This window comes from Perognathus longimembris, chromosome 9 (assembly GCF_023159225.1).
Source record: "Perognathus longimembris pacificus isolate PPM17 chromosome 9, ASM2315922v1, whole genome shotgun sequence".
NCBI lineage: Eukaryota > Metazoa > Chordata > Mammalia > Rodentia > Heteromyidae > Perognathus > Perognathus longimembris.
In genome coordinates, this window is record NC_063169.1 from 45,283,611 (window position 1) to 45,307,756 (window position 24,146).

Below are 24,146 nucleotides of genomic sequence, written 5' to 3' on the forward strand. Positions count from 1 at the left end.
AGTGCTCAGGCCCTGAGTCCAAGGCCCAGGACTGGCCAAAAAAAAAAAAAAGTGAATGATTTTAGAATGCACCTAGAACAAATCATGCTGAGGTAAGTCATGTTCAGAGAGACAAATGACACATTTTTTCTGTTATGTGGAAGCTAGATAAAAAATATAACTGGACATGATAACACATCTAGGACTCTATGCATTCACACACAAACAGACTAAAAGAGAATACCTTGAGGATTTGTCTCTGGGGAACTTAATTTTTTGAGTCCTATGTATATTTTAGATATGAGGCCCTTGTCTACTGTATGGCAAGTGAACTTAAAAAGAGACTTCTCTGAAGAGGCAATGAGAATGGCCAAGAGGCACTGAAGAAGTGTTCAGCATCACTGGCCATAAAAGAAATGCAGATCAAAACAACAAATTCCACCTCACCCCAGTAAGAATGGCCATTATCAAGTAAACTGATAACAACATATGCTGGAGAGGATGTGGCCAAAAGGGTACCCTATTACACTGTTGGTAGGAGTGTAAACTTGTTCAACCACTCTGTAGAAGTGTGGAGGTTACTCAAAAGGCTAAACATAGAACTGCCCTGTAAATCAGCAAACCCACTTTGGGGCATTTACCCACAAGATTACAAACAGGACCACACTAAAGCTACCAGAACAACTGTGTTCATCGCAGCACAGTTTACCATCACTAAAATATGGGACCAACCCAGATGCGCCTCAGTAGATGAATGGATCAAGAAACTGTAGTACATATACACAATGGAATTCTATGCTTCTATTCTATGGCATTGCCCCATTTGTAAAGAAATAGAAAGACTTGGAAAAAATTATACTAAGTAAAGTTCCAAAGAAACACTGACTCTATGGTTTCCCTCGTTGATAATAATTAATTATTGCATGTCTAGGATAGTCCTAGCAGAAGATCACAACAGCTCAATAGCCATGTACATATGAACACATAAGATGATGCTTAGCAAAATAACTCCAAGTTATATAAATAAGTGGTTTATTGTTGTTGTTATTTTCAATGTACTATGTGAAATTATACTTTTGTCTTTGACTTTCTTCCCCATGGTTTTATCCCTGATGTCACTGTAACTGATTTTGGTACCCTAGGAATTGTATATAAATTTATGAGAACTAGGGAAAGGAAGGGGAATATCAAAATGAAGAGGCAAAAGGTAAAAGGCAAACCAATGCAATAGCAGTACTTAGAAGAGAATATACTGTAAACCAATTGTATAACTCAGGGGGGTAGGATGGAGAGAATTGGGGAGAGGGGAAGATGGGAGAAAAATGAAGGAGGAGATGACAAGTTCACATATGAAATGGTAACCCCTCTGTGCACCACTTTGACAATAAATAAATTAATTTTAAAAAATAAGACAGAGTGGTCAGAGATGGGGGCTAGGTAGGGAACTAGAGGAAAGCAAAGGAAGGGGTAACATTGCCTGAAAAAGAAATTCTCTTATCTGACTTACAAAATGGTAAACCCTGTGTATGACACCTTAATAATAAAAAATAAATTTACATTAAAAAAGAAAAAAAGGAGAATACCTTTAGGGGAGGTATAACCTTTCTGAACATTTAAAGTACTATTTACTGAAACAAATTCCAGGAAATGGAAGTATGGGTTTTTTGTTATTGATGTTAGTGCTGGTGATAGTGCTGGTGTTTGTTTTGGCTGTTGGATTTATTTGTGTAGGGGGTGTGCAAAAGAGAGGCACAGAAAGTGAAGCAGGAAAGGTGAACTAATGCAGTAATGCTATTAGGTATGTACTATGTGGAAAATGAACTATGTAACTTGTGGACAGAGGAGATGGGAGGGAGAAACTGGGACAAAGCAAACAAAGGGGTGATAAGCCCCCCCCAAAGAAATGTACTCATTACCTGATGTATGAAATAGTACAAAATCTTAATAGTAACTATAAAATTATATTTTTAAAAAGTGTCTTAGCATTAATGGTTTTTACAAAGGAAAATGCATATATTTTAAGAAACTGAATAGTAAAATCTTTTTTAATATATACTAAGGAGTCTTCCAACTTAGGTGAGTAAAATCTTTTTTCACTTTTGGTGAGACATATTAGAAATTCTGCCTCACTGAATAGTTTAACCACACTGCCTTCCTTGACTATTACCATTTAAGTTGTCAGTGACCAAAGAAGGAATAGTGTTGTCTATGAACAAATGTTTTGGCATGATGAAAAATCTGCTGTCCTTGCAGCCTGACAAACATACTTAAATTTCATCTTAATAGATACTTGCTATGTTACCTTGGGAAATTTGTTTACTGTCTGTGAGCCTTAGTTTTCTCATGTATAAATGTTAATCTGTAGTGTTTTAGGTACTTAGTAGATTTAATTGGAAGATCGAATAAATACGGCCTAGTGGCAAGAGTGCTTGCCTCATATACATGAAGCCCTGGGTTCGATTTCCCCAGCACCACATGTATAGAAAACGGCCAGAAGTGGCGCTGTGGCTCAAGTGGCAGAGTACTAGCCTTGAGCAAAAAGAAGCCAGGGACAGTGCTCAGGCCCTGAGTCCTAGGCCCAGGAGTGGCAAAAAAATAATAATAATAAAAAAATAAACAAATTAAAACACAGTTTAACAGAATTTTTAAAAATTACTATGAAGAATTTTAAAGCTTATAAAAATGATGCTTTTTTTTACTTCACTGTGTTTTCTTTATTTGCTCCACTCTACTTATATCATCATATCTCTCTCTCCTTTACAATCAAGCTATCTTTACTCCATTGCTTCCAATTCTCTTTTTTTCTGAATAATTACTTATTTATTGTCAAAGTGATGTACAGAGAGGTTATAGTTTCATACGTGAAGCAGTGAGTACATTTTTATTTTTTTTAATTTTCCATTATTTTTTGTGCATCTGTGTGCATAATTTTATTTTTTATTTTTATTGTCAAACTGATGTACAGAGATGTTACAGTTTCATACGTTAGGCGTTGGATACATTTCTTGTTATCTCCTCCCTTGTTTCCCCTCCTCCTCTCCTTTCCCCTCTCCCCCTGTGAGTTGTTCAATTGGTTTACACCAAATGGTTTTGTAAGTATTGTTTTTGGAGTCGTTTGTCTTTTTATCCTTTGTCTCTCAATTTTGATATTCCCTTTCACTTCCCTAGTTCTAATACCAGTATATACAGTATCCAGGGTACTCAGATGAGATACAGTGATAGGGGATACAAGAGAATCATCAACCAAAAAGAAGCTGTGGTTTCACATGGCATGTTGAAAATAATTACAACAGTGATATAACACTCGTTTCCATAACATGGAGTTCATTTCACTTAGCATCATCTTATGTGTTCATAAGGGCAGGCACATTGGCTTTGTATTTTCCTAGGAATGATATGTTTTGTTCTTGAGATCAATAGAAACCATAACATATTTAGTTATAGGCAGAAGAGCTGTCATTGTAACTGCCACTCAGTTAATATATGAAAGAGAAGCTCATCTTTTTTTTAAAATAAAAGGGGGTATTTAATAAAGTAAGTGCTGATATTATGTTCAGTTCACCAAAAGAAAAATCCAACTGTTCTTTAAAATGTCAATAAATCCACCTGTGCTACAAACGCATAATATTCAGGAGCACAAAGAAGGATTGTCAAAAATGTCATTCATAGTGAGACATTTTATTAGCTCATTTTAATCAAATAGTCCTCAAAAGGCTAATTAGTCTCATGATTTTGGAGTGAAGACTAGAAGTAGACTGTGAGAGTGTAATGTTCCACTGTCATTCAGAATAAAGGAGAGCAGATAAACTACATTCTACGTCAAGACATTTGTAATGATGCATATAAGAAGGCTCCTTCATGATGGTTTCCTCAGTGCATACCACAGGACCACCATGTTGATACACTGGACCTACCACAGTGCTTTTTATTACAGCCTTCCTTTGGTCACACAGCAGGGTATCCGTTATTTCAGATGTGCCTCATAATGTGTGCTAAAGCATCAATGTACCAATGTTTGTGTGTTTTTATTTGATGAGATACCAGCAAGGCTTTGATTTCATAAAATAAAGAAACCTTGGTTAAAGAAAAGTGATAACATGTCTGGGCAGTTGGGTCAATGGAAGGGGGAGCTCAAAGGCTTCCAAAGGATATGGCTTTGGGGCCTTGAGAGCCCTTCAATATTAGTATGTGCTTCAGCCAGGAAGATTTTCTTAAATCTAAATTGACTTCTGGAATGCACCATGTTTTTTCATTCTTGTCAAAGTAATTCCTTCCTTCTTTAATAACAGAAATTTCATATCTTGTGTTTTGGGGCTTGTTATGCAGGAGGCTTTTCTAAATTGCAGCCTTTCAGCTTATTATCACACTTCCCCCTCTGGCATCCTCACCCTGACTCTTTCAGAAACTTCTAGTCTATCTACCAGGACCTCATGTCATTTTTCCTCCTGCAGATCCAGTGCCCCACTTGCCAATTTGTCTGGTGTTTTAAGTGCCATTCTCCTTGGCATGAAGGTGTTAACTGCAAGGAGTACAAAAAAGGAGACAAGCTGTTACGTCACTGGGCCAGCGAAATTGAACATGGGCAGAGGAACGCCCAGAAGTGTCCCAAGTGCAAGGTGAGGTAACCTTTGGGGGGAAAGAAACGAACTGCAAACATTTGAACTGAATTGAGCAGTGTTCATAATACCAAAATGATTGCATTCTTAATTGTCCAGAAGCAGGTGGGGAGAAAAAGATTTGCTTTTTCATTTTAGAAGTGTAATTATATTAGATGCCTTAAGAAGAATGCTGCTGTATAAACAATGTGTATTTCTATTATTTGCTTTACCTTTTAAGCTATAAGCAGGCCACTTATAAGTACTGATTGACTACATCAAAAACTGCTTTTTCCATTTTATGTTTTTTTAGCATGTCAGTTTTTTTAAGCTATTTTATTTATTTTTAAAATGTTTTAAAAGTTATCTGTAAGTAGTTGTACAAGGGAGAGGGGTGGGTAGAATGTTCTGGGCAGACACTGACCATGATATATTTTATTCATAAACTGTATTGTTAAACTCCTTTATCCATTTTAAAAAATGAAGATAGGAAGTGAAGCTGTGGCTGAAGTGGTAGAGTGTCAGTCTTGACTGAAAAAGCAAGGAGCGAGCATGAGGCTTGAACTGAGTTCAAGCTCCAGTACTAGAACAAGATAAGAATGAAGGTATTTGAATAGGAAAAGATGCTACTAACTTGATATATAGGCACTTGGGAGGCTAGGACAAAAGGATCCTGACTTCCAGGACACCTTTGGCTACCTAGTAAAATATTATCTCCAAATATAAAGAAATAAAAGGTACTATGATATTATTTCTAGCTTGTAGTGCACACTGAGATCACTGTTCATTTATGCAACCTCTGCATTTTTACAGGGTTTTGCTTTCCTAGTCTTTCTGCCACTCCTTATCATTTTAATTACATTGAATTGATCATTTTGCTTTTTATAAATTTGGTGAGGTAGATTTTATTTTTAAATGAATCTCACTTTTCATTTTTCTTCTGATAACCATGCAAGTAATCAAGTTGGCAGGCTATTGAGCTACAGCTGGGATGCTGGAAAGCAGCCATGCAAATGGCCAAAGGAGGCTCTCCTTTACAGAGATCAGAAAATAACTCCAGCCAAAGTATTTTGGAGTTGATGCTACAAAGTGAGGATCTGTTTGATTTAGAAAAGTGTGTATGTGTTTGTGTGTGTGTGTGTGTGTGTGGTTTGTGTGTGTGTATGTGTGTGTGTGTGTGTGTGTGTGTGTTTTACCTTTTGTTATATGTACTTTTAGAAGTCACATCTAAATTGGGCTTTTTTTTCCCCCAATAGTTCCACAATTGCTTTCTGGAGCTTTAGCATAATATTACCTATTACCTATCCTTACCTATCCATAACACATATCGCTACTTAAAATAAGGGATATTTTCCAACCACAAAAGACACAAAAATGAGGGAGGAGGTAGGTAACAAGTTTGACAAGAAGTGTACCCACCACTTTATGTATATAACTATAATCCCTCTATGCGTCACCTTGACAACTAAATTTTAAAAAAGAAAGGAGTTTGCCCTATTTTTTTTCTCTTAAGCACCTGGAGTCTGGAGTAAATAGAGCAGTTTTCTGGGTATTTAATAATAAATAGGTAATGGTCAAATAATTTCATTTTTAGGGTTTTCTTAGAGCTTTTAATGAGGACTCAAATGTGCTCCATAAAATGGGACCCAACTATCTTGAAAAATCCAAGGAGAGATAGGTTGTTGAAGAGTACTATGGCAAGATGAAAGGTTTCCAAGAAAGGGGGTGTAACAATTGAAGGGGGAAAGCCACCTAGCCAGGAAGTGTGCAGGGCATTTCAGAACCACAAGCACTTTGTAGTTCCCTCAGTATAACATTCACAGAAGTGGTGAAAATGTATGCCAGAGAAGAAAAGAAGAATCTGGATTTTGCCTGTCATAGTAAGAAGCCTAGGGACCACTAAATGCTATATGTGGGAGAAGGGTGGTAACAGATTAATAGTTCATGTTAGTTGCTGTTGACTTCAAGTTGGCAGTGATATCTAACAGAAAATAATGATCACAAGGCTAGATTAGGTTTAAAGACTGGAAAAGAGAGGGGTTAGATAAATATCTTGGAGTGAAAGAATGGTGAGACCATGAATAGAGGACTTGTTTGAATTTGTCAGTGTGAGTATAAAGGGCTGGAGAAGTACAGTGTTTTGAGTTGGGTTTATTTGGCTTTAGACTGGCTATAAAGTATATGGGTATAAATGGCTAGTGAATAAATGTTACATTAATCTTAAGTTTAGGGGCCGTGTCCCACAGGAAGATTGTGGAGGTAGCCTGAAGAACATGTGCTAAGTAGTGGGGCATGAGGGCTGGGAATATGGCCTAGTGGCAAGAGTGCTTGCCTCAGATACATGAAGCCATGGGTTCGATTCCTCAGCACCACATATATAGAAAATGGCCAGAAGTGACGCTGTGGCTCAAGTGGCAGAGTACTATCCTTGAGCAAAGAGAAGCCAGATATAGTGGTCAGGCCCTGAGTCCAAGCACAGGACTGGCCAAAGGAAAAAAAAAAAGTGGGGCATGGATGGGAGCATGGATGAAATCAAGAAAGGGACTGAAGGGGCTGGGGATATAGCCTAGTGGCAAGAGTGCCTGCCTCGGATACACGAGGCCCTAGGTTCGATTCCCCAGCACCACATATACAGAAAACGGCCAGAAGCGGCGCTGTGGCTCAAGTGGCAGAGTGCTAGCCTTGAGCGGGAAGAAGCCAGGGACAGTGCTCAGGCCCTGAGTCCAAGGCCCAGGACTGGCCAAAAAAATAAAAAAAAAAAAAAAAAAAAAGGGACTGAAGAATAGGAATTGAAGATCAGAGGAATAGAGCATTGAAGCAAGTGTGTGCCAAAGGTCAGGAAGTCAGTAGTGACCCACTGATTAACTGACATTGAAGGAGGCAATAAGATACCAAGTAAAGTATGCTACATCAATTTGGCAATTGGGAGAGGGCTCATGGGTAATATTCATTTTGTGTTTATGTATTTTGTGTTTATTCCTTGAGATCATGCTGTGTCAGGATCTGTGCACAGCCCTTTAGAGAAAACCATTTTTTTAATGTTATTTATGAACTGGCTCCTTTCTGGAAGAACAGAAAAGAATGCAGATAATGAAAGACTTCAAAATTGTACCATAAGAAATTCTGTCTATTAGGGGGAGGGGGGAGGGGGGTATGAGGGACAAGGTAACAAACAGTACAAGTAATGTATCCAATGCCTAACGAATGAAACTGTAACCTCTCTGTACATCAGTTTGATAATAAAAATTTGAAAAAAAAGAAATTCTGTCTATTAACTCTATGAATGAATTAATTAAGTCTATGAATTAATAGACATAGAATGCCACAAGCATATTATGCTGAGAATGCTTCCCCATCCCCCAGCTCACCTATCTGCTGAGATGCCACTTGTCCTTCACGTTTTTAGAGAAACATTTTCTACCCTTTTCCCAGATCTATCTCATAAATTAAGTATTCTTTTCCTTACCTTCTACTTTTTCTTCAGGGCATTAGCTATAGATTATGAAATGTGTATGTGTGTGTGTGTGTGTGTGTGAGAGAGAGAGAGAGAGAGAGATGTTTCTTTGCACCTTAGACTATAAGCTCCTTAAAGACTAGAACCCTAGAACCATGTAAGTTCTTATCAGTGAACAAATAATTTTTTTGTGTGGATGAATGGATGAAAGACAGTTGGATGTTCACAAAAGCAGGGTAATAATGAAAGGGCTAGAGGAAGTGTTTCTTAGAATGGATGTGTATAATCCCAAATGTGAAATCTTTTCCTATGAGGATTTCCTAGGAGATGAGGGCCTGGGTTCAAGGGAACTATAGTAAAGACGAAGCACAAAACTAGGGATAATTTGCAACATACTTCTACCTAGGAAATAAGATTTGGACAGTACTCTAACAAATAACATTTCCTACAACAGTAGATGAAAACTAGAATACATTAAAGACTTAGTGAAGTATCAGAGTATTGATGTTCAGATGCTAACATTATAACAGAAAACATCGAATCCTTTTGTAATAAACTGTATTTGATTTTTACAGCATAATTTTTATGGTAGACACCAGTGTTTTGAGTTCATTTGGGTTTCAACTTCTTATAATTACCTGTAAGTTATGAATTTTATACTTAGCCCTTGACATTGTCTCTTGACCCCCTGATAGTACAATTGAGGATTAATTTCACCTTTCTTTCTCCCTCCCCTCCCCTTCTTTGTACTCCATTTCCTTCTCCTCTTTTCCCTTCCCTTCCCTTTCTGTTCTCCTCATTTCCCTCCCCTTCCCTTTGCCATTCCCCCTTTTCCCTCTCCCTCTTCCTCTCCCTCTCTTTAATTCCTTTACTTTCCTATCTTCCTTTTATTCTTTCTTTTCTTTGAGATGGTTCTTTATAACACAGGCTGGCCTTGAACTTGAAATTCTCCTTCCTCAGCCTCCCAGGTGCTAGAATGATACCACCATGCTGTCACTGACAGTCACTGGTTCAGTTTTTCATACTAATTATTCTAGTTCTTTCTTTGACTGTTCTTTGAATAATAAACTTAAACCACTTTTATATAGTCTAACAATTTAAAGCAGTACTTTAAGATATTCTTCAGTCATTCCCATACTTTCTCCCAGATTGCCATTGTGTGTGTGTGTGTGTGTGTGTGTATGTGTGTGTGTAAGCTGTAACTTTGACATTAAGTTTAATGTCAAATTTAATGACCTTCATATCTCACTCTAATATCATTTTGGATACTTTCAGGGTTTTTGTGTAAAAAAGTGATTATAAAGTTTAAAAACGAATTAGGTGTTTAAATAATCAAGAGCATACCATTATGAAACTAGAATTATTAGGATTACATTTTCTTTCCTATGAGATTATAACTTCTGGGGTGGGGGGAATGCCCCCATTTTCCTTGCTCATTGCTCAATCATGCCATATTTTGTTTTGCTTCTCCTTATTGCTTTTTTCAGTATTTTCTTATTGAGAATAGAAATACCCAAATTAATTGTCATGTTATTCAATATCTAGCTCTTCAGGAATTTATTAGTAGTTAATTTTTTAAGTTCTTGAGACATTGAGCTTCTTTTTCTAAACTGGGCTATTTGCCTTCTCAATTTATTTCTTCACAATTCCTCAGGCTAAGTTTATATGCATTAATTTTGCCCTTAATTGACTTGTACATTTCTTTAACGCAGTACCTCCCTACCTTACAGGCTCAGCAACAGGGTAGAGTTGTCATCATTTTTGTAAATGTTTTGCTTTCATGCTACATAGGTTCATAATAATATTTTTGTCAACTGTTTAAGGTGATTGTTTAGTTTTTCTTCTTTGTTTCTGTTTTTCTCCCGGGGGGGGGGGGGCGTGATTGTGTGTGTGTGTGTGTGTGTGCACATGACCGTTTGAATTCACAGCCTGGGTGCTGTCCCTTAGTTTTTGTGGTCAAGGCTAGTACTCTACCACTTGAGCCACAGCTCTACTTCTGGCTTTTTGGTAGTTAATTGAAGATAACAGTGTAATGGAATTTCCTGCCTGAACTGGTTTTGGGCTGTCACCTTCAGATCTCAGCCTCTTGTGTAGCTAAGATAACAGCACCAAGCATAGGGGTTTTTTGTTTGTTTGTTACCCTGTCAGGGCAAGTCTGGGGACTGAGCTAATAAGAAAACTAAACATTACTCACGTAATTTTCTTAATTCCTCAGAGTTGTTTCTTAATTTCTAGAGATCATTGAGAAAAATGTACATACAAGGTATTTTTATTTTATTTATTTATTGCCAGTCCTGGGCCTTGGACTTAGGGCCTGAGCACTGTCCCTGGCTTCTTTTTGCTCAAGGCTAGCACTCTGCCACTTGAGCTACAGCGCCACCTCTGGCCATTTTCTGTATATGTGGTGCTGGGGAATTGAACCCAGGACCTCATGTATACGAGGCGAGCACTCTTGCCACTAGGCCATATCCCCAGCCCCATACAAGCTATTTTTAAAATAAGAATTAATTTATTCCTAGAGCAAAATTTTTGTTGATAACAATAAGGATAATAATTCGGTTATTATTTCCTACTTACCAATAAAGTAAGCTATCATTTCTTAATGTATATGGAGATGAGTACATGTGAACAGTTGTGTGATGAGTGAATTATAAAATGGGTTGGCAGTTAATTTATTGCTATTCTACTTTTTTTTTTTTTTTTTGCCAGTAATGGGGCTTGAACTCCGGGCCTGAGCACTGTCCCTGGCCTCTTTTTGCTCAAGGCTAGAACTCTGCCACTTGAGCCACAGCGCCACCTCTGGCTTTTTCTATATATGTGGTACTGAGGAATCGAACCCAGGGCTTCATGTATACGAGACAAGCACTTTTACCACTAGGCCATATTCCCCGCCCGCTATTCTACTTTTGATTTAAGTGAGACCTATCAAATACAAAACTAAATTCTACTTTTACTTTTTAGATACTGTGTGGATATTTTATTTATATTTTTTATGTATACAGTAAAGCCGGTCTTATGCACTTGGTCTTAACCAAGCTTAAGCAAAAAAATAAATAAATTTCTAAAATAAAATAATTTTTTAAACCACATTTAAAATTTTCATGGCCACTTTGGCAGAGTTCAATCGATGGGGAGAAACTCTTCATTGGGCTGTCCTTTTTTCACTTGTGTTTAGGTTGTTGTACAGTCTGTGGTGATCGTTTCTTTGCCCTTCATTTTGCGAAACTCTGCTTTCCAAAGGAGTGATGTCCCAAAATGGAAGATAAAAGTGAATGTGCTTTATTGAAATAATAACTGAAAAATGAGATTTATTGAAAGGTGAAAGTCATGTTTTCTGCAGAAAATGGGCAACACAGGCTTGTGGTAAAAATGAATAACAAGTGTTTGGTACTGTAGTAAGCTCTGAATCCTGAGCATGCAGTTTTTCCACAGTGGTCATCTCCTTGGAACCATGTGTCCGAGGATACTGCTTGTCTCCTGTGCAGTGTATAACATCTATCCTGGGAGGAAAATCACGGGCACAACAACAATGGTCTCCTGTATCACTTATCTCAATTGCAATATGGACTTAATTAATAAACTCTTTTAAGTGATAGTATTCTAAACATTCCATCTCATGACTTTAAGTCTAGATCCATAAACAACAATTGGTACATAAATAAATACTCTAGTCCTTAAAGAGCTGACCTTATTTTTTTGTAGGTGGAGAAAAGTCTGTAGTAGTGAATCAAATATTTATAACTTAGTCAATGCTAATCAGTCTCTAGAACAGAATACTGATGTTATGTGGTAGCCACTGTTCAAATTGGGAGAATGGTTAGCTTTTCAGCAGTTAATCTGGTAAATGCTTTGAGACAGTCATAAAAGATAAAGGCAGCTTCACTGGGAAAACACATGAGATTTATGTAAATATAATTTAACGTGTGTTTTAGGAAGGGCTTTATGTTTTTAAAAACAAAGAAAGATGATATTGCCAAAATATAATCCTTTAAATATACACTTGAGGAATTTGTGTAGCCTGTAAAATTTCTTATCCTTTGGTTGTTAGGAGTTCAAACTTCCAGTTTGCTTAGCAAATGTGAAGAGCAATGTCTCCTGTTGCACATTGATTTACATTGTGGCAACTCATTTTTCTGGTAGTATCAAATAATAAAATATTCATGTGTAATCAGGGTACATTCACCATTATAATAAAGGAAGCTCTGTGTATTTGAAAGTTGATAAATTATGATATTTTCCATAATTATACCCTTGCTCTTTTGTGTGTAAAATATTCAAATTAATCTGTACAACCATATAATTATGCAATGTAGCAGAGTACTGTGAGTCATGATCAGAACTTATGATTTTATCAATTCTTACCTGGAAATGTTTTCTAACCAACAATCCTTTAATTGCTTTAGTATTCCCCATATTAGTGGCAAGAAATGTCTTCCAAATGAGAGAATAGAAACTGCAGTCTTCTTTTCTTAAGCGAAATAATAAATAGGATACATAAAGATTTAAGAACCCATTGACGCTATGTTAGTTGAGAATGGTAGTTAAGCTGGGCACCAGTAAAAACAGAAGTAAGGGGCTCAGAGTGGTAGAACACTAGGCTTGAGCAAAAGAGCTCAAGGACAGTGTCCAGATCCTGAGTTCAAGCCCCATGACCAACTAAAGGAAAGAAAGAAAAGATAGTTAAAAATTACATGTGAAATGAAATGTAGAAGCAAATGTACTATCAGGCACAGGTGTAACTTGTTTAATTTGTCAGAAAAAAAAACATGGTGCCATTTTGAAAAAAGAATGTGAATTGGCCCAGAGAGTAGCAGAAAAGTTCAGCTTGACCTATGTAGCAGAGCAGGCATGTGGCTGACTGCTGGAGAGGTTGTACAGTTGGCTTTCAATATGACTGCCCTTGTAAATTTGCCTTTAAGTTAGTTTAAGGCTCCATAATATGATAAATAGACATGAATTCATAATTCTTTCTCTACTCATCAGGATGGACATGCCAGCAGATTCAGGTTCTAAGCTCTAGTTATGAATTTAAAAAAGCCAGATTTACTCTGTGGTCATGAAATTGAAATCTACTAATCTATGCACAATGAGTTCTAAGAGTTCTAAACAAATATTAGTCCTTGTCCTTTTATGTCACCACTGACACAGCTACACTAGTAAGGAAATTTGTTAACTTGTATTATTCAATTTTAAGATCAAATGCAAGATACAATGAAAAAGTTGAGAATACATTGTTGTGTATGCTCAGTAGATGTCTTGGAAAGTGTTTTCTCCTAGTGTCCAGGTGGTTGAGAGGATCAAAACTGGTACAAAGGTTCTGTAGGGCTTTAGCCTGTATACTGTTTTTTAATGCCATCTGCTGTGCTAAATGGATATAGCCATAGGCTTGTTGATAAACAGGCACAACCAGGTTGAGCACTGGGCTAAGTAAGGTATGACTTATCAGGAAGAAACTGTCATGTGAAAGAAAACAAATGCAGCAGAGCTATAAAAAGATTAAGCGATCAATAGCTAGATCACCAGTTTTGTTTTTATTGCCCAAATTATGATTTATTAGTCAACACTGATCCCAGAAGCTCTATGTTCTTACCAATCTGGGAGATGTTCTTTAGCGCAGCATCAGCCCAACAAAGGGAGAAAGAGAAGCACCTGCAGGGAAGCGGCTTGCAGTTGTAATTGCCCAGGTATTTGGTTTTTCACATTTTCCAGTGGAGAAAGGAAGAGAGTCAGGCACATGAGAGTCAAGCAGTTGAGATTCAACTTTTGATCTGGCTTATTATTTGCCAGAAGCTGTGCATTTATTATCATATTTTACTCAACATGCAAGGAATAGCATTGAAATTGAGTCTTAGAAGAAGTGAAGTAACTGGTTTAAACAGGGATTACAACTCGAATTGAAAACACAAGGCTAGGTCTCCAACTCTGGGAGGCTAAGGCTAAACCACCAGGAGTCAGCCAGCCACTAGGAAAGAATGTGCAGTGGAGTTAGCGTTCGCGGGATGATTTTGGAATACCCAAAGTCTTGACAATTACTTGGTAGATTTTGCTCTCTTGGTTCATTTACCTATCCCTGTATTAAACATTTCTCTATAACGTGTTTCTGCCTGCTTAATCACTACTTCTTTAGAATTGTTAGTCATCCAGAAAGAAACTCTTTTGATGGACAGTGGGTAGATAGATAGTAAATCCACATGTGTGTATTTTCCAAATAAATGCCTTATCGTAGCTATGAGTAAGACCTGTTGACCCTTTGCAGACAGCCTTAAAAGTCCTGAAAGGGCAATTAAATCTGGATTGTTTCTTTAAATTGAAGTTTGATCACTAAAACAGAACTATTACATATACTTATATACTTCAGAAATACATATTCTCAAAACCTATATGTTTTTAAATGGTTAATTTTTTTAAATCTCTCCACTTTTTAATTTCTCTGCTTTATAGAGATGAATTCTTTTTCCAGGATGGTTTGAGCCTAGTTCCTTTAAGCACTAACTATGTACCTAGGTTGTCTTCTGTGTTCCTCTTGCCTTAGCTTCTGGAGTGCTGGGATTTCAGAATAAAATGCCTGGCTCAGTTACCAGCTCTTGAACAATATTGTACCAACTACACCATATAAGGTCCCAATTCAATCAACACATTCACTGTCACACAAGTCCAAAGAGTTCTCCTGGACAGAAGCAAACAGCCATAAAACTTTTAGATACTTGAGAATACATTTTGTTGGGTTTTTTAAATTAAATTTTATTGACAAGGTGTTGTGCAAAGGGGGTACAGTTACATTATAAGGCAGTGAATAAATTTCTTGTGATATCTTACACCCTCATTTTTCTTTCCCTTCCCTAGATCAGGTAGGCATATATAGAATATCCAGTGTACCAAAATCATATACAATAACCACATAGGGTACACAACAGGAAATTCACCTAGAACTTTAAAGATAACGTCAACAGTAGAATCCTCCTATGTCCTTCTCTTGGAGTTACAAAATACATTTTGTAAACACACAGTTCATACTTAAGGTATATATATATATATATATACATACATATATATATACATGCATTCCATTTTATTTATTTATTTCTGGATTTGATATCCAGAAATAAGGATACTTGATGTATCCTTATTGCATATGAGCATATATGTGACTAAACTGTAGTAAGTGCCTACTTTATAGTAAAATGGGAAGATCTCATTTTAACATAAGACCTCATGTTACCAGATCTCATGTTAAAATGAGATCTTGTACGTACAACCTAATTATTCTTACTTTGATGAAATGATTAAATGAGAGTAGATTCTCCATCTGACAGGTAAAGTATGTACATATTGAGTAAAACATGGCTCCACTTTATAGGTACTGTCTCCAAGGACTCTTGGCCAAGGATCCAGTCATGTGTCAAAAACATGTTAATTATAGCATGGCTTGATACAGTGACTGCATCTACATAGAAGTCCCTGTGACATTTTGAGTGAAGGTTAGTTATGTGTACTTTGACTGCAGGCTTAGAGAAAGGTGCTCATTTGCATGGATGGCATTGTGCAAGGAGTCCTAGAAACCACAAATGATATTACAAACTAAAGTAGCATGGTAAATGCACACATACCTGCTACTATTTCCTTAAGCAGAGAAATTATTCCTCCTTCATGTTCATAAAAAACTTTTATATACTCCCTTCTTTTAAGGAATAAGTCTTTCTTCTGCTGGTCAAAGCATATACAAAATATATCACACCATATTTAAAGTGGTTCTTTATCTCTGATGCAGCATATCTCTGGAAACACAAAGAAAAATTTCCCCAGAATATGTTTGTTTATATCTTGATCAAAATAAGTGCATGATTTGAGCACCTGAACCAACAAGTTTTTGTATATGTAGAAGATGAAAACATAATCTCGGAAAGGGTAATTATGAGCAAATTAACAACCTGAAGACGGCCTCATGACACTTCTATTTTGCTGATTTTCATATTGTCCCAAAAGAATTCAACTTTTAAATTTTACCTTTTAAATCTTTAATAACACTCCTTTATCTTTGCCTCTTTCTCTGAAACAGATCCACATCCAGAGAACTGAAGGATGTGACCACATGACCTGTTCACAGTGTAACACTAATTTTTGTTATCGATGTGGAGAGAGATACCGCCAACTCCGGTTTTTTGGAGACCACACATCAAACCTCAGTATATTTGGATGCAAATATCGCTACCTCCCAGAGAGACCTCATTTAAGGAGATTAGTGCGAGGGTCAGTCTGTGGTGAGTGTTTGACATGCTTCCAGGAATCTTGTAGTGATGATAGAATGAAGTCATGACAACAGAACTTAGGAATTCACAGCCATGAACATTTTCTGAGTCCTTCTTGTCTGTTAGGTGGTCTAGTAGGACCTTTGCCCCAAAACTTGAGGTTGAAAATATCCTTTCCCTTTGTGATCAAAATTTTTAAAAACCCATAAGCTTTTGAACAGGGTAATTCCTATACTGTTAGAAGCTAAAGATAATAAAGCAGGTATCATTTGATAACTGAATTATCAGTTACATTGCAGAAATTTGAGATCATTAGCGTCTTGCATTTCTGACACTCTGAGTGCAGACCATGTACATGATAATGGGGATGCCATTCCTAATTAGTAATGTTCGTGCTGTTTTTGTGTGGATAATAACTAGCAGTGCATCTTATACACATTTTCCAGTCACGAAGTATATGCAGTAATATAGAGTGGAACATGGACTAGAAAGATAATAAAATGCACACCATTCAAACTCTGAAACAGTACACCTAGAAAACGGACATCACGGTGTGTATTTTTCATTGTACTCATAATAACAGCCAGCATCTAATGTGATGCGTATTTTAAAAAACAAAAACCCTTTGTGTTCTATGCCCAAATGTCATACAAATATGAATGCTTTTGTGGATATGAATGTTGTATCCAAATTAGTGAAAAATTATCTGTGTGGTCCCTTCCTATCCCTAAGTCATAATGCCTCCAAATAGAGCAAAGCTGATGCAAATCAAGATAGATTACTTGTAGTTTGTGTGCAAATACAATATGCTAACCAAAATAAAAATTTAAGAACAGCAATACTAAATACATAAATTTTTCTGTAAGTCTATGTGCCATCTAGGAGTATAGCAGTTCTATAATAGTGCATTATTTTGTGCTTAGATTAGTAACCCAGGCATTCTGGTTCTCATTTGTATGCCCAGCTATTGAAGAAGCATAGGAAGGAGGATCAAGGTCTGAGGCTGGTCAATCATGCAAAACCCAACCTGAAAAAAAACTAAAGCAAAAAAGGCAATGGGTGTGGCACAAATAGTAGAATACCTGGATCGCAAGTGTCAGTCCCTGAGTTCAAATCTCAGTACTGAAAAATAAAAAAGCTTCTTAAGCTGGCTTGTACAGATGTAGCAGTGCCCACAGGCCTCAAGGGTACCATGTCTTAAACATAAATTAGATTATTGGAATAAGTTTGTTCCCACTGGAGGAAAAAACATATTTCTTTTATTGATAATGATTGTAAAGAAAGTATGAACGAACAGACTGAGCTTTATGTGTAGGAAAAAACATACTTATTTTAAAAATACAGCCTAAATACCATACTCTAAATGTTTAAGCATAGCTCCTAGGATATATAAACATAATTGCTCAGTGGGATTTAGTATTATCTAACTAGATTGTGTCATTGATGAACAAGCAAGTAAAATAAAGTTTTTATTACATTAGTAATAATACCTATATTGATTAGATATTAAAACTGCCTTCCTAAATTAGATACTTCAAACTGTATTTTATCCATATCCATGTGTGGTCATCTGAATCCAAAGACTGTTTCCCAAGAAATTAAAGGTAGTATTTCACTGCCAAACTTCCAAGAAATGTCTGCATAGTGTCTCTATTTTGTGTGTAATTCCTCATTCCCAATGAATGTTTTTTTTAACAAATTACCACTGCTGTCTGACTCTTAATCAGCTGTGTGATTTTGCTGCATTTCTCTTCCTGCCCCATCTCTAGTTGCCTATGGGCTGTGCAGTGCCCAGCTATGTCACATGTCTTGGGGTTGCTGTGCAATACAATACAGATGTCTAGCCTCATTATGTGTGTGCTAGTGCCCTTTAAAGTCAGTGGGATTCTATTTGTGGTTTTCTATTTGGCTGACATTATGAGTATGGTGATTATTGTCACTGACCAATATTCATTGATAATCAATACTGAAATGCAGACTGTTGCTGCCCACTGTGACATCCCCAGTAGCATTTGGCCTTCTTGAAGTGCTTCCCTTTTAAGTTTGTTAAAATGACTCACTTGAGTAACTTGCTACACATTATTTATTCATAGGTAATTTTTTCTAACAGTAGCCTTGAAACATCAAAATTGTAGTTCAGTCTATGTGATGTTCCGATGATTAATTTTGCTGCAACCCAGAAAGTGAATGTAGCACTGTTTTAGATATGTGCCTGGATAGAAGCTCTTGTGCAGGCTCTACTTGCTCTAGATTAGTGAGCTAGCTTGCTTATCTTCTGCCCACTGAGACCTGTCACTGCCTTTTTAATCTTTCAGCATAAATAAAGGAAAAACACAATGATCAATAGTAAAATAAAATTAACCAATCACAAAGATCTGGACTGTTGGTTATAGAGTTCTTGCCGGGTACTAGGTGTAATTTATATGAACTTCAGTGATGAATTTACATGTGTATGTCTATCTATACCTGAAATATTTGTCTAGAAATAATAGCCTTCATTACATTCAGGTATCTTAAACAATAGCATACACTGAGGCATTTAAAAGTATCACTGTACTTATAAACTGATTTGTAGAATGTTCAACTACTTAAAGGTAATAAAAATATACTTTTTAAGAAACTTCACTAGTTGTTCAGTAAATTACTTTTGAGAATTTAAAAAATCATTTTGCCTTTTGTTTTCCAGCTGGAAAATTATTCATTGCACCTCTCATCCTGGTTTTGGGATTAGCACTAGGGGCCATAGCAGTTGTAATCGGTAAGAAACACCTATCTGAGATTTAAGTCTACAGTAGCACTGAACAATCTGAGTTTAAATGTAATTGTGTAAATCAGCTACTAAGAGACCATGATGTTTGCACTAGTCCTGCTCTAGATCACTCTTGTGGGATTTATAAGCTCAGAGGGGCATGTTTGTTCTGAGATATATCCGTATGAAGTGTGATTATCACACTTTTAATAAGATTAATACAACTAGTATGATAGTGAAACATTAAGTGAACTAGAACCTAATTTCTCAATTTTGAGTTTAGATTGGAGTGTCAAAGAAAATAGGCTCTGATACAGGCTAGTGCCGCCTGAGTGTTTGAGTTAGTTCAGTGAAAGATTTCCTGAGTAAAAATGACGCCTTCAATGTACAAAGCATACACTAAGAATAGACACATAGAAAACCTGTCAGTATTTGTATAGTTTTATTCATACAAATTAAATTACAAATTTTATGGCAGTAGGTCTCAAATCTTATTATACTTTAGAAGATCCAGAAGAGTTGATTAAAGCCCACAAGGTTGGTTTTACAGCCATTTTCTGATTTAGCATTAAGTTGGGACCTGAGGATTTATATTTCTAAAGAAACTCCCAGGTGCTGCTTATGTTGCTGGCTCAAAGACCACACATTGAGAACCCTTGGCAGAAAATGTTGTTATATACTGTTTCATAAAGATTGCTTTGATCATTGTTTCTTAAGGTAGATGAGATTTTTTCTGAATAAACTTTTTAACAGGTAGTGCATGTAGAGGACAGATGGAATTATAAAGTACTGGGCACCTGAGTTATTGCAATGTGCCAGAGTAGATAGTATTTCTTATGTTGTATAGTTGTGGAAATTAAGGTTCACTGAGCCTTGTAAGTGGTGAAACTGGGAATCAAACCTGATAGCCTATGTTCCTAAGGGAGATGCTGTACTGCCTGAAACTGAAGTGTGAATGTCACAGTGTGCAAATGGCATGACTGTGAATAATATTTGCACATAAGGTTTGATATTTTGGGAGAAAGCATTCCATATTTAAACTTGTGTCACTGAGTGTTGAAAGTGGGGGGAGAGAGAGCTAAAGGAAATGATATAGAATGAAGTCTTATAAGAATAAACACATGTCATAGTGCAAGTCTCTTCCCTATGTTCGTGTTTTGCTAAGTGATGATTTTGTAGATTACAAACAAATAAATTTAAAATATATGCATTTACATGTCTCTTCCCCTCATGGTCTTCATTTTTCCCCCTCTATCCCTAGGTTTATTTGTATTTCCTATCTATTGCCTTTGTAAAAAGCAGAGAAAACGGTCACGGACAGGTATGCACTGGTAAGATGCAGATGACTTCACCCAACTCAAACTGGCCCAGCAGAAGCTGTATAGGATGGAACACCACCTGTGAGTCATGTCAGGAGGAACACTGAGAGGACCTTATGCCATCTCGTCTCCCCGTGGTTCTCTGCAGGCCACAAGCCTCTAGCTACGGTGCACTCCCAACATGGTATCCTGTCCTTTACCTAAACAAATTGCTGCTTTTCAAAAATGGTCACTTTCATAAACATCTGTATGGTAACTGACATTCATGGTTCTTGGAAGAAAATATTTTTCCTTAAGAACTGATTATCCTCAGAGTTTCTCTGAGGAGACCTCTCCTGAGCATTGCTTGGACTGTCTGAACCTTGAACCTCCCTCCAGCCTGTATAAGAGACTTGTTGTGAATAGCTGAAATCCCATGGGTCCCCACAAGCAAGGCCACCTTTCAGAACATGTGAGTTCACCATATGCACCAGTTTTCAACAGTGGCCCAAGCAAGATATGACCTTTGGATATGACCATCGGTAAAACTATCAATGCCCAGTGAAGCTAAATGTGGAGAGTCTTGACTTACTGGCGTGTGTATGAGTAGGAATGTGAATGTGTGTATATACAAATATATATTAAAGCTAGGCCCCATAGCCTTGTGCTTATCTATTTCCATGTCTCTATACTATTTTTCCACATTTTCACAGACCTATTTAGAGATGATGATTGCTTTGTGCGTGTAATTTGGTAATATATTGAATTAATATCTTTGTAGAAAACAGGCTGTTTTGATATCCACCCTTTCTGTTTCTTGCTCTCTCTTGTCACCTACACAGGCATTTGTGCAATGTCACCCCAAATCATATCAAGCTTTGTAAACTGACAAAACAAATAGAAGGCTTTTAGGAAATTCTTGAGACCCAAATACTCAATTTTTTTTTATAGCTTTCTTGTGTATTGGCATTCATGCTTCACTCCGTGGATGAGTATTTCACATAGGATTATTTAATCCAAAGAGCTAGTTTTGCTATAATGGAAACAAATCCTTTTTCCTTTCAGTTTTAGTTAGCAATTTATAATTATAGATAATTCTACTCTAGATCGAGTTTAAATTATTTAACCCCCACCCTCTTCTCCCTTGCTCTGTTTTTTTTTTATTGGTCTTCAAGTTTTTCCTAAAAACAAATACTAGTTTTTAAAGAATTTTTCTTAACTTGCTGCTTGTAGACTCAATAATTTGTTCATATCTCCTTTAGAGGCCTAACTTGAAATGAAACTTTTTGCAATTATAGATTCATCTAAAATCTAAACTGTTTTGAAGAAGGGACAATAAAAACAATGAAAATATTTTCAGAAAGCTCTTCTAAGAGGTGAAGTCTGAAAACCAAGAGAATTTCCTAAACTATTATATTCCTTTATTTTTAGCACAAAAGTTCATCAGCAAAAAAAGACCCCAAGAAGCTTAAATTTTCACTTGTCTAAAAATTCTCAAAATTAGCTATCTGCCACAGATGAAGCATTTGTCAGCAACACTGTCTGCCTTGAAATAGATTATATAATAAAACATGCATTCACATAGCTCTTCTGAGTAGGACACTGGAGTATAAGAACATACATCATTTTTTGTTTGACCTAACAAAGTCCATGATGATGAAGGTTACTTGCAAGCTAGCTTGCTTGCATCCTTTCTGAGTAATGGAATAGCGATATAGCTTCTCGACTGAGTGGTATACGTCCAGTTAGAGGAGGATAACATAGTTATAGCTATTCTAGAAGAGCATCTCTCTACACATAACCTGAGACAAAAAGCAATGCTTTATTTTTGCAAAGTCATCTTTCCATCCATTCATTGGTTTTGAAGATATTTATTAAGTACTTTCTTCAGGTTCTCTAGCATTAGACCAGAAAAATGAAAATTTGTAGTGCATTTTCATGCTTCTGTCATAAGAAAAAGTGGTTTGTTTTTGGAAAAATTCATTTTTCCTGGACTTAGGCATCAGTTTGGCAAAGGATGAATATCATGGTTTTGTATATGTGTAATATATATATATATATATATATATATATATACATCATATACATATATGCCAACTGGATAAACGATACACTTTCTGATTTTATATCATGTATTTTCCTAGGTTACTGTATCTGTTGTCTTTTGCCTACTCAGGGATTTTTATTCCTTTCTTTAAATAACTTATCTTTTGAAACTATTTTTATATGATTTGGAAAACTTTCCAGTATGACAGTTACAATGGTGTCAGTGAAGGCTGTTCCATCAGTGATTGGGAGGGTATGCACTGTATTGCACAGGATTCTCATTTTCCTATTGCATAGATTTTTAAATAAATATATGCAATTTTCTCTTTAAAGGTTGAAGTATGTGAAGTATTTCCTTGCTGGTAACTCAAAGTAATTGGTAATTTTCTTTATATTAAGTTTCAAGATTTTAAAAAGAGAAAAGAAATTAAGAGGATAATTTATATGTCAGTGCCAACTTTGAAGGTAAACAGTAGTAAAACTTTTAGGATAAATTCTAAAAATTACCTTAGAGAAAGAAATGTGCACATTAAGTGACTATCTTTGTATTGGAGACTTGTCATTTTTTATATATGTTATAGTATAAACTTAATATATGCTCCTTTAAAAATCCCACAATGCGGGGCTGGGGGTATGGCCTAGTGGCAACAGTGCTTGCCTCACATACATGAGGCCCTGGGTTCAATTCCCCAGCACCACATATACAGAAAACGGCCAGAAGTGGCGCTGTGGCTCAAGTGGCAGAGTGCTAGCCTTGAGCAAAAAGAAGCCAGGGACAGTGCTCAGGCCCTGAGTCCAAGGCCCAGGACTGGCCAAAAAAAAAAAAAAAAAAAAAAAAAAAAAAAAATCCCACAATGCAGAATTATAAAATACAGATTTTTCTGCTTTCTCCACCCCTTATCTTATAGGGATGACTACTATTGTTGGTTTGATGTCCTTTCCAATGCTTTATACAACTACAAAAAGTGTATATGTATGTGTGCACACACACCTGTGTATGTTAGTTTTCTACAGATAGAATAATAATTTTACTTTGCTGTGACTTTCTCACTTTATTAAATGTTGGTAAATACCTTTGCATACAAATTTATATAGATATATCTCATTTTTTGTAAATTCCTATATTTTCCATCATAAGACTATACTTTAATGACAGTCTCCCATTCAATGGACATCAGTCAAGATGGTTTTACTTATCTATTACAAGCTAATCATCAGTGAAGATATTCTGCATATATTTTTGTCATCTTGAATAAACAATGCCATAAGTTTTTAAATTTGTTTTTATGGGATATTTGTACTAATACTTTTGATGCATTTTCAATAATGAGATCATAGTAATAATGTATTCGAGCCCCTTTTTTGAAATACAAGAAGATTGTGCAGGAGTGCATAATTTTTAAATCAAATCATATTTTGAAGGACAATTTTCTCCCTGTTTGATTAGCCAAACTTTAGAAGAGAAAATTAATCTTTTTCCAATGAAAGTAAAATGTCAGATAACATGAAAAAGACAAATTGACCCTTTGGGCCATCTAGTTTTAAAACCTGAGTGATTTAAATGAAATACTCAAGCCAAATTCATGACATTTGTGACATTTAAAAAAAAACAACAAAAACACTGTGTGCATTCATGCATGTTGTTCCACAGAGTAACTTAGTTGTATTATTGTGAACAGGAGGAAATAATATGGTAGCAATTACGTACATCCACAATACTCTGTGAAGACATGAATTAGATCACATAAGGCTTCTTGGAACGATTATAAATTATATAAT

The 24,146-nt window shown here is 36.2% G+C and overlaps 1 protein-coding gene across 1 annotated transcript in view; it reads left to right on the top strand.

Annotated features, from left to right (window-relative positions):
- Rnf217 (ring finger protein 217) overlaps positions 1–23,023 on the top strand; it is a 119,006-nt gene extending 95,983 nt beyond the window's left edge. The window contains exons 3-6 of the mRNA XM_048354017.1: positions 4,431–4,595; positions 16,085–16,286; positions 18,961–19,032; positions 20,285–23,023. Of these exons, the coding sequence (XP_048209974.1) occupies positions 4,431–4,595; positions 16,085–16,286; positions 18,961–19,032; positions 20,285–20,358 (513 nt within the window). The 3' untranslated portion in view covers positions 20,359–23,023. The remainder of the gene's footprint in view (positions 1–4,430; positions 4,596–16,084; positions 16,287–18,960; positions 19,033–20,284) is intronic.
- The last annotated feature ends 1,123 nt before the right edge of the window (positions 23,024–24,146 follow it).